Source organism: Aquarana catesbeiana, linkage group LG06, assembly GCF_042186555.1.
Source record: "Aquarana catesbeiana isolate 2022-GZ linkage group LG06, ASM4218655v1, whole genome shotgun sequence".
In the NCBI taxonomy this organism is placed as follows: Eukaryota; Metazoa; Chordata; class Amphibia; order Anura; family Ranidae; genus Aquarana; species Aquarana catesbeiana.
Genome location: NC_133329.1, coordinates 5,293,501 through 5,305,285, shown reverse-complemented (window position 1 = coordinate 5,305,285; position 11,785 = coordinate 5,293,501). Strand labels below are relative to the sequence as shown.

General features: G+C 42.5%; 1 protein-coding gene across 1 annotated transcript; it reads left to right on the top strand.

The window, feature by feature from the left end:
• Positions 1–2,698: 2,698 nt before the first annotated feature.
• Positions 2,699–3,598, top strand: LOC141147424 (taste receptor type 2 member 40-like). The gene has a single exon (XM_073634659.1). The coding sequence runs from the start codon at positions 2,699–2,701 to the stop codon at positions 3,596–3,598; it is 900 nt and encodes a 299-aa protein (XP_073490760.1).
• Positions 3,599–11,785: the final 8,187 nt, after the last annotated feature.

Below are 11,785 nucleotides of genomic sequence, written 5' to 3'. Positions count from 1 at the left end.
TTATGCAATTGGAGATTTGTCTCCAATGAATTTTGGTTTTTACAGTATTTACAGTTTGAATTATGATATTACTTTTACTTCTGTCATATTTTATATAAAGTTAAATCATTTAATGCCAATTGATGCCATTTGATGCTTCTATGCAACGTTTTTGGTTCTATTCTAATATTTTGGGTACCTGCCATAATCATCGTTATCGTGTTATCTCCTGGGGTACATGCCTCATATAAAGTCCCACCTGTTTTGTGTTTTTGTTCAAACTGCAATGCCTGTTGTACAAATTCTTCTTTCTTACTGCAATTTCTCCTAAGTCAGACAAACTGTCCCCTAGGAATGTTAACCGTTTGTCGACCAGCCGCCGTAGTTTTACTGCGGCAGAATGGCACGGCTGGGCGAAACGACGTTATCCTACGTCGCTTCGCCTTTTGGCCACTAGGGGCGCGATGACCGCCGGGCTCCCGCGATCGCTCGTGACAGAGCGAGATCCCTGATCTTTCATGGGAGAGGAGACAGATCGTGTGTTCATACTAAGTATGAACACCGACCTCTCTCTCCTCCTAGACCGTCCCCTCCCTCTACAGTTAGAAACACACTGAGGGAACACAGTTAACCCCTTGATCGCCCCCTAGTGTTATCCCCTTCCCTGCCAGTGACATTTACACAGTAATCAGTGCATTTTTATAGCACTGATCGCTGTATAATTATCAATGGCTTAAAAAATGTGTCAAAAGTGTCCGATGTGTCCGCCATAATGCTGCAGTCCCGATAAAAATCGCAGATCACCGTCATTACTGGTAAAAAAAAAAATTATAATAATAAAAATGCCATAAATCAAACTCGTAGTTTGTAGATGCTATAACTTTGATGCAAACCAATCAATATACGCTTATTGCTATTTTTTTTTTTTTTTTACCAAAAATATGTAGAAGAATACATATCGGCCTAAACTGAGGAAAAAAAAATAATTTTTTTGATAAAAAATGTGGTATATTTATTATAGCAAAAAGTAAAAGATATTGTGTTTTTTTCAAAATTGTTGGCCAACATTTGTGTGACCGTGTGCAAGCAAAACAAGTTGGAGCCAACAACCTTCAAACAAAAATCCACAGTATTGTTGTCGGAAAGTCCGATCGTGTGTACGGGGCATAAGTGTAGCAATATGGTTACATTTAATGAAGATACGACATTTAGCAAGTCACATGGTTGATGATTAAAACTGGCACATCTAAGTATGCAGGAATCTGGGGCAAAGCTGTCCTCATAGACCGTCCTCCGCAACGCCATCGACATAATCCCTTCCACACTGCGCTCCACGAGCGCCTCAAGCCTCACTTTCAGATCGCCCTACTGCAGTAGAGTCTTCTCGGTCACGATTACCGACTGACGTTGGTAAGAGCCTACGGTGCGGAGGTCAGTCTATGTGGACAGCTTTACCCCGGATGCCTGCATACTTAGATGTGCCTCTTTCAATCTTCAACCACGTGAGTTGCTAAATGTTGTACCTTCATTAAATGTAACCATATTGCTACACTTATGCCCCGTACACATGATCAGACTTTCCGACAACAAAACCGTGGATTTTTGTTCGAAGGTTGTTCTCTCCAACTTGCCTTGCATGCACACGGTCACACAAATGTTGGCCAACAATTACGAATGTGGGATCGTGTACAAGACATACGATGAGCCGATAAAAAGGAAGTTCAATAGTCATGTGATATCTCCATTACGATCGCTAGTTTTACAAGACCGAGCGATTCCGGCTCGCACTTGATTCCGAGCATGCGTGAACTTTTGTGCGACTGACTTGTGTACACACGATCGGAAAGCCCGAAAACAAAGTTTTGTTGGCGGAAAATTCGAGAACCTGCTAGCCAACATTTGTTGGTGGAAAGTCCGACAACAAATGTTCGATGGAGCGTACACACGGTCGGACTTTCAGCCAACAAGCTCACATCCAACATTTACCGTTGGAAAGTCTGATCGTGTGTACGCGGCATTGGAGGTGCCTCTCTTCTCTTTTAGACTCTGGAGCTCCTGCTGGATTTTGCTTCTAATCCCCTTGTGAAGGCTTCCATTTGTGGATGGACATTTTATGGTTACACAACCTATCACATCGCTATGATCTTTTTATATGGACTATAAACTGAAGGACTTATGAATAAATGGTTGTGGAACAAATCATCTGAGTTTCCATTATTTCTTATGGGGGTATTTGCATTGATATACCAGTGCTTTGGATTACAAGCATGTTTCCGGAATTAATTATGCTCGCAATCCAAGGTTTTACTGTACTTGCATTAATAAAATACATTTATAAAATAAAACTTACAAACAAAAAAAATATATATATTTTTTATAGATAGAAGCCCTTGTTAGTCTCTTATTGATATGATACATTTATAGTCATTGGGCTGAGTGCACATATGGAGTAGACGGTCAAGATGGGACAGACAGCCACCAGTACTGAGGTGGTTAAATACATCAGTATAATGGAAATGAGTCAGAGATTGTATTACACGGGTTGCTCCATGCTTTAGATGCCGTCATTGAAATGAAATCCATCACAATTATGCAAAGTCAATCATGAGACAGATCTCTGAAGACTATTTCCATAATTCCAACTCTAAATATATCATTCTGTCTGCTATCACTGGACGTGACCCGTCATCTCTGTCCGGAGATCACACCAAATTTCAACATGATGTCTCTGGACTCCTTATCTATTTTAGTCTGTTCAGTCTTGGGACTCGTCTTGGCAATCCCTTCTAACACTTGTATTGTGATGGGTAACCTGGACATCATCAGAAAGAAAGGGAAGTTGAGTCCCACCGATGTGATCTTTTTGGCTAAGGGGATTGTGAATATTCTCCTCCAGTGTCTGATGAGTCTACAGGGAATGCTATTTTTTCTGGAAGTCCTATTCAGACAAGTGTTTGCATTTGTGAACACATCAAATAACTTTCTAACATATTGCAGCTTCTGGTTGACCTTCTGGCTCTCGGCTCATTACTGTACCAGCATCACCAATCTCAGCTATGGGTTCTTCATCTGGTTAAAGAGAATTGTGTCAAATTACCTGAGTCAACTTCTATTCCTGACAGCACTTGGGATGTTCATTGTGAGTGTCCCGGGCTTTTGGGCTGTGGATGAAGAAAGTCCTTTCCAGTCTTCTGAGAACAAATCTAAAGCTTCTGGTAACTTTTTCAGTGAACAATTTTCCTATTTTGTGCCTGCAAACACCCTAGGTTGCGTTCTACCATCCTGCCTTAGTCTTCTGTGCCTGGTCCTCACCTTATCCTTTCTTCTTAGACACGTCTGGGGGGAGAAGAATAACGACTCTGGATCAACACGTCCAAATCTTCAGGCTCATGTCACTGCACTGAGGACAATCTTCTTACTACTTCTCTTGTTTGCATTCTTCTGCATATCTCAAGCAGGTTTGTTTCATACAAATCCATTACTGTTAATAATCTGTTTGAACTTACGATTATTATCTCCATCGGTGGAGGCTGCCGTCATCTTCCAGGCCAGCAACAAGCTGAGAAGGATCATTCTGAGAAGATTCTTGACCAGAAGCTGGAGGAACACAGAGACCTAAAATGTAAAGGATGCTTAGCGTTAATGTCTAAATATCCGGTGATGTGAAAAAGTATTTACCCCCTTCCTGATTTTTTTTTTTTTTTTGCAATATTTGTCACACTTAAATGATTCAGATCATCAAATTTGAATATTACACAAAGAAAACCCAAGTAAATACCAAATACCAAATGCAGTTTTTAAATGATGATTTCATTTATTAAGGGAAAAAATCTGTCCAAACCTGCCTGGCCCTATGGGAAAAAGTAATTGCCCCTTAAACCTTATAACTGGTTGTGCCACCCTTGGTGGCAACGATGACCGATCGGATAACCTCTGATTGGCCAGACATGTGTCTATCTCTCTGAAGCTCATACAGGTGTGGTCTCACTTTTCTGAGCTTGGAAATACTGACCACCTGGCTTCACTATCAAACTACTGACTCAGGACTATCTTCAGTTTGGACTATGTTGGTGCAGTGATTTTCTGCACTATACAGTGGTCCCACTGATCCAAGTTCCCATGTGGGAGTATACCCATCTTCCTACATCATACAGTCCCTGTTTTTTTTAGACCGCATCTTGGGGGAATTGCTGCAGGCCTGCTCCCAGTGGACCTATGGTCACATTGGGTTGGGTGTCGGCTCTCCTTCCCCCCTAAGCATCCAGGTAGTAGCTGTCTGCACACAGGGTTCTTTGATCGGCTGGATGTGTGGCTATCTCTCTGAAGCTCATATAGGTGTGGACTCGATTTTTGAGCTTGGAAATACTGACCACCTGGCTTCATTATTAGCTGACTAAGGACTATCTTCAGTTGGCAGTGATTCTCTGCACTATACAGTGGTCCTACTGATCCAATTTCCTATTAGGAGTACCGCATATACTCGAGTATAAGCCAACCCGAATATAAGCCGAGGCACCTAATTTTACCACAAAAAACTGGGAAAACGTATTGACTGGAGTATAAGCCTAGGGTGAGAAATGCGCAGCTACTGTAAGTGGAAAAGAAGGTCAACAATGCCCATTTGCAGCCTCACTGTGCCCATTTGCAGCCATATGTCCCCCGAACTTCAAACTCGGTAGTTAAGGGTTCCTAGATGCCCCCCTAGCTGCAGCCAAAATTTGGGGTCTCTGGACCCAAAGGGTCCCGAAATGACATTGCTGCAGATGGACACAGTTGACCGACTTTGGGGCCCCGTATCTCGAGGCCACTTGGTGCTAGGAACCCCACATTTGGTGTGCAAACCCAGTGGATCTAGCACTATAACATATCCAAGCATCCTGGGGTTCCTAGCACCAAGTAGCCCCGAGATACGAGGCCCCAAATTCAGTTTGGAAAATGTCATTCTCTGCTGCAGAAAAGTGTTTGACTCGAATATAAGCCGAGGGGGGCATTCTCAGCACAAAAAAAGTGCTGAAAAACTCGGCTTATACTCGAGTATATACGGTATATCCATCTTTTAACAACTTTAACAGTCCCCGAGAAGACAGCCCCTGTCTTCTCAGACCGCATCCTGGGGGAATCTCTGTGGGCCTGTTCTGAGTGGTTACATCGGGTTGGGTGTCAGGGAACATGCATGGCCCGCTGTCAGGGCCGGGCTCAGCCCTTCCTTCTCTGAGCTGGCCGCTCAGCTGCCGGCTAATTGCCAGCTCCCATCTCTCTCCACAGTTACTCACCTGCTGATGATATCCTGCTCATCAGTCCTGCCTACTTAAGCCGTCCAGTCCAGAGGGTCTCTGCCTTCGCCTTGGTCACATCACAAGAAACTATCTCCTGCGTTCCTGTTTAAAGACTGGCTTTGCTGACATCCCTTCTGGCTCAAGAACTTGCTTGCTATTCCACTACATTGATCCCTGACTTCTGGCTTGGCTGACTATCTGTTCCGGTTACTGAACTTTGGCTATGTTTTGACTACGTTTGTTCTTTTTACTTTTATTATTAAACAAGTGTGATTTAACTGTACTTCTGTCTCGGTCTGATTTCATGGTTTCTGAAAATGATATGATTTATCACTCAAGAACTTGGAAAGTTGTATCTATTGTATATTGAAGACACCTCTGAAGAAGGAGTCCCGAAACGCGTTACTGTATCCAATCTTTCCAACATTCATGTATGGTTGTCATACATTATTTTTCACTTGATGTTTTGTATATGTACAGTTTGTAATAACATTTGATATTTTTACAATTCTTATTACCTCTTTGACTTTAATCTACCAGTGCTGTGATAGCCCCACCCCTTAAGGGATTTCTCAATTTCTATTTATCAGGGGTGATGGCACTCATCCATTGCAGCCATATTCCATATTTACTGGTTTGTTTTTCGGATCATTGTCCTGCTGCATAACCAACCCAAGTGCGCTTGAGGCTGAGGTCACAAATACTGATGGCTGGACATTCTCCTTCACGCTTTTCTGCAGCGCAAAATTCATGTTTCCATCAATGATGGTAAGTCGTCCAGGTCCTGAAGCTGCAAGGCAGCCCCAGACCATCCCCCCCTACCACCACCACATGTCACGGTTGGGACGATGTTCTTGTTATGAAATGCTGTGATAGTTTTACGGTATATGTAACGGGACGCACACCTTGGGTTCTTGTTCTTTGCCTTCCTTTAGTAAAAGCACCTCCCCCCCACAGTAGACAAGCACTGGCTAGGAACACATTTAACCCTTTGATCGCCCCTGATGTTAACCCCTTCCCTGCCAGTGTCATTAGTACAGTGACAGTGCATATGTTTAGCACGGATCACATGTATTGGTGTCACTGGTCCCCAAAAAGTGTCAAAAGTGTCAGTTGGTGTCTGCCGCAATATCACAGTCCCGCTATAAGTCTTTGATTGCAGCCAATACTAGTAAAAAAATTAAAATAAAATTAAAAAAAAATAAAAGCATCCCATAGTTTGTGGACGCAATAACTTTTGCGCAAACCAATCAATATACGCTTATTGGGATTTTTTTTTGTTAAACAAAAATATGTAGCAAAATACATATTGGCCTAAATGTATGAAGAAATTCAATTTTTTTCAATTTTTTTTTATTGGAAATGTTTCATAGCAGAAAATAAAAATGTATTTTTCATTTTTTCCAAAATTATCGGTCTTTTTGTTGTTGTTGTTTATAGCGCAAAAAAAAAAAAAAAATGCAGAGGTGACCAAATACCACCAAAAGAAAGCTCTATTTGTTGGGGGAAAAAAAGATATACATTTTGATTGGGTACAGCGTCACATGTCCACGCTATTGTCGGTTAAAGTAACGTAGTGCTGTATCGCAAAAAATGGCCTGGGTCATGAAGGGGGTTTAATCATCCAGAGGGCAAGTGGTTAAAAACTGCATTTTGTATTTACTCGGGTTTTCCTTATGTAATATTAAAATTTGTTTGATGATCTGAATCATTCAAGTGTGACTAATATGCAAAAAAACCCCAATAAAAATAGTAAATCAGGAAGGGGACAAATACTTTTTCACAGCACTGTATACTATAACCTTTTTAACCACTTAAGGACCGAGCCCCTTTTTGAGATTTGTTGTTTACAAGTTTAAAACTATTTCTTTTTTGCTAGAAAATTACTTAGAACCCCCAAACATTATACATTTTTTTTCTAACACCCTGGAGAATAAAATGACGGTCGTTGCAATACTTTCTGTCACGCCGTATTTGCGCAGCGGTCTTACAAGCTCATTTATTTTTGGAAAAAATACACTTTTTTGAATTAAAAAATGAGACAACAGTAAAGTTAGCCCAGTTTTTTTTTTTATCTTGTGAAATATAATAAATTATTATAAAATATTATAAAATATATGTTACGCCGAGTAAATTGATACCCAACATGTCACGCTTCAAAATTGCGCCCGCTGGTGGAATGGCGACAAACTTTTACCCTTAAAAATCTCCATAGGCGGCATTTAAAAAATTCTACAGGTTGCATGTTTGGAGTTACTGAGGAGGTCTAGGGCTAGAATTATCGCTCTCGCTCTACCGGTCGTTGCGATACCTCACATGTGTGGTTTGAACACCGATTTTAATATGCGGGCGCTACTCACGTATGCGTTCGCTTCTGCACACAAGCTCCTGCACACAAGCTCAGCGGGACGGGGCACGTTTAAAACTTTAAAGATGTTTTTCTTATTTATTTTACCTTTTATTTTTTATTTTTACACTTTTCTTAAAAAAAAAAAAAAAGTGTCACTTTTATCCCTATTACAAGGAATGTAAACATCCCTTGTAATAGAAAAAAAGCATGACAGGACCTCTTTAATGTTAAATCTGGGGGGGTCAAAAAGACCTCACATCTCAAAGTTACACTAAAATTTTTTTTAAAAAATTGGCCCTTTAAGAGCTGTGGGCGGAAGTAACGTTTTGACGTCGCTTCCGCCCAGCAATGGTATGGAGACGGGTGGGGGCCATCTGCCCCCCACTCGTCTCCATACCTAACAGAACACAGGACCCAGTAAGCAGCGGAGGGCACCGGAGCGCGGCAGCCCTCTCCCGTCGCCGATAAAAGTGATCTCACGGTGAATCCACCACAGAGACCACTATTATCGCAAACCGGACCAGCCGATAAAGAAGAGGGTACCGGGCTAACTGCTGCCATAACAACGATATTCCTCTTCAAAGCTAGAACGCATATCGGCGTGCGGCGGTCTGGAAGTGTGATATTATTGTCATAGTAATCATATTAATATTTTGGATGGAGTGTGGAAGGTCATATTCTCCCCAACAAGTTTTAATTGCTATCTGTGTTCCTCTCGGTTTGTCCCGGTGATCGTTGTCACTGGGGTGTGAAAGTGAAGAGAAAATCCTCAATTTGGAGTTGTCAGCAGAGCAGGAATAGAGGAGAAATCTTCCAACGGGGACACATGTTTTGGTGACAACTGTCTAAGAGGGGTTTACCTCACTTGTGTGTCAGTGGTGGCCCACCCATTAGAGGTGCACGGGTGCTGCCCCCCTATCCATATGTCTGGCCCCCTGATCTACATACAGGACGCCGGACTATGGATTCCAATGGACGGGGGTGTTTTTTTGAAGCACCTGATTAGAGCCAGAGGCTCTAATAGGCTTCAAAAAAGGGTGGAGCACTGCGCCCCAATCCTACCCAGTCGTGTGACAATAGCAAATGAATAGTTACTATTTTCACACTGATCCTCCTCAGGCTTCCAATCAGGAAGCAGGTCGTGAGACCCGTCACCCGAAAGGAGAGCCAATCCGATTGGCCGTCAGGAGGAGGAGGGAGGAGAGGCTGGGGAACCGAGACCCTCCCGCAGCCTGGAGAGAAACCGCTGTTCCCCGCTACCCGCGAAGATGGGGTAAGTGCTGCCCCTGACTTACTGACTGACCGACGGGGGTGGGTGCTGCCCGTGACCACCATGACCTGTCCGAATGGGTGGGGGCTTCAGCTCTGTTCGTGACCCAACCAAGGGGGGGTGTGCTGGCGCACAGATTGTTTTCTGCCCCCCCAAAAAAAATAAAAACACACCAGCCACCACTGTTGCATGTGCAGGACTGAAATAGATGAGAAATCTCTCAAGAGGAACATAAATGGAAAAGAACTGATATTGTTTTTCTACCATTCCTACCCCATACAAACAAATGGCTTTAGATACATTTTGAATTACATGTACATAATGAAATCAAAAGTCACTCGGCTCCTCTCCAAATCTGCCTTAGTGAATCGATAGTCCCTCCTCCAGCAAGCCCATGCTTACAGTGCTGTACAAAAGTTTTAGGCAGGTGTGAAGAAATGCTGTAAAGTAAGCAGTGGCAGCTGGTGGTATATTTTTTGGGGGGGACGGCAAACAATCCACCCAACGCCACCACCCCGATTAGTCTGTCCCAAGCCCCGCACGTACCCCATCTAGGTCGCGGGCAGCCATCACTTCCTCTGGACGGCAGGTGGCGTCTCCTCCTCCTGGTGCTTCACAGCGGCTTCCCCTGCGTCTCCTCCCACCTCCTCCTCAGCATCCAACGGGATCGCTTCTCCTCTCGGCCAATCAGGTGACAGGTCTCAGAACCCGCTTTATGATTGGCTGGGAGGAGAATCATGAAGGCAATAGCGAATTTCAATTTGCTGTTGTCACACAACTGGGTGTGCTAGGGGCGCAGTGCTCTGCACCCCGAGCCCACCCCTTTTTTGAAGCCTATCAGAGCCTCTGGGTCTAATCATGTGCTTCAAAAAAAAAAAACCTCATTGGAATCCATGCATCTGGTGCCCCTCAAGTAGATTAGGGGGCCGGGCACATGGATTAGGGGGCCAGCGCTCCTGCACCCTGCATTATAGGCTGCCACTGAAAGTAAGAATCTTTTCAAAAATAGATATTTTAATTGTTTATTTTATTAATTTAAAAAATGCAAAGTAAGCGAACAAAGAAAAATCAAAATCAAATGAATATTTAGTGTAACTACCTTATTGGCTACAAAGCAGCATCAATTCTTCTGTTTCTTCATGTCATCCCAGACACCAGACTCCATCAGAGGCTCCTAACCACGATCGGAGATGCAGTGTGTCAGACTGACACAGCACCACTGATCGCCACGCTGCGCTTCCCCACGGGTGGGTGCTGGCAGGGTGCTGGCATGATATCCTGCTGGACATCATTTGACGCCCAGTCAGGATAACAGAACCACCGCCAGGCCATCATTCTGCTTTAGGCCGGGCAGGAAGTGGTTAAATATAGTGCCTGGGGGTCCCCTTAGTCTGCCTGTAAAGTGGCACGTCTTAATTAATTAAAGTTGCAATTTCATGTCTAAAAATTCGAAAATATAAAATATAAAAAAAAATCAAATAAACAATAAAAATAATAATGTATAATTTTCTGTTGTCAAACCACAAATAATGTAAGAAAACAAATCTAAACCTATAAATGCACTGTAGTGTGTTTTGAAATGTTTTAATAAATTATGAACATATATCAGAAAAGCGTGAGTAAAGTTATATTTTTACAATATGCATAATATACAATATTATAAAGCCAAAATACTTTAACAAACTATGTTTCTCTTATATCAAGAAGTTTTTCTTGTTTTATCTTTTGTGCAAAATACCTGTATTATACCTTTCTATGGCTTATGTCAAAGCTTTTTGTACCACTTTCTGTACCAAATAAAATAGTTTGTAAACAAACCTATTAGAACGATGGACAACCTCCAGCCATTAGAGAAACTCTGTGTTGGTCAGATAGGGAAGAAGGGGATTTCTAAAATCTATAGGGTATTGATGGATCTGAAGGGTACAGACATTCCAGAATATATTAAAAAATGGGAGACAGAATTGAACTCAAAACTCAATAATGATGAGGCTACAATTTTATTAAAGCGAGTTCACAATACCTCAGTAAATTATAAAGTGTCTGAGTTAAATTATAAATGTTTGTCAAGATGGTACATTACCCCAGATAGAGCTTCTAAGTACTAGAGTGAAACCTCACAATTTTGCTGGAGGGGATGCAAAGAGCTGGGTACAATGGCACACATCTGGTGGCAGTGCACAAAAATAAGGGAATTCTGGGAAGAGATAAGGAAAATTATTGGCGAGATAACCCAAATAGAGGTCCTGGACGACCCATGGGCATGCCTATTTCACGGATTTAGAATGCCAACCGAGTCATATCTGGGAACACTCGTACCACAAATGTTGAACGCGGCAAAAAGTCTTATTGTAAGACACTGGCAGGAGAAAAGTGGCCCAACAATACAAGAATGGTATGACAAAACAAATGAAATCCAGAATTTAGAATATCTGAGATACACTGAGGAAGTGGAAGTGGAGGAGTATGAGGAAAAATGGAAGGGATGGCAAAAATTTAAAAGCTCAATAAGGGCTGTAGAGGTCTTGGGGAATTAATAGATCCAGCTAGTAGTTCCCGTGGAGTAGTCAGAGATGGGTAAGATGCAACAGGAGTGGTGTCCATTGGGGGGGTTGACATAGTTAGCTTGGAGGTGCATGGATGAAAGAAACGTAGGACTTCGAGGAGGTGCGGTGGCCTGGGGGGAGGTGGGGTGGGGAAGGGAAGGGGGTTCAAGTTAGGGGAGGCTTAAGATACAATCTAACCGATAATGTTGACGAGGGACGTCACGATATTGTAAGCATGAAGATTAAACAAAAGATATTTGTAAAATAAAAAAAGAGTAACAAAAGCCACTATGATGTGAGTAACGAGTCGGGAAAGTATTGAACAGCAAAGGTGAAACTTTTGCCCCGAAAATGGACACTGATG

Coding starts and splice junctions, on each gene's coding strand:
- LOC141147424 (XM_073634659.1), top strand. CDS start 2,699: ATGATGTCTCTGGACTCCTTATCTATTTTAGTCTGTTCAGTCTTGGGA.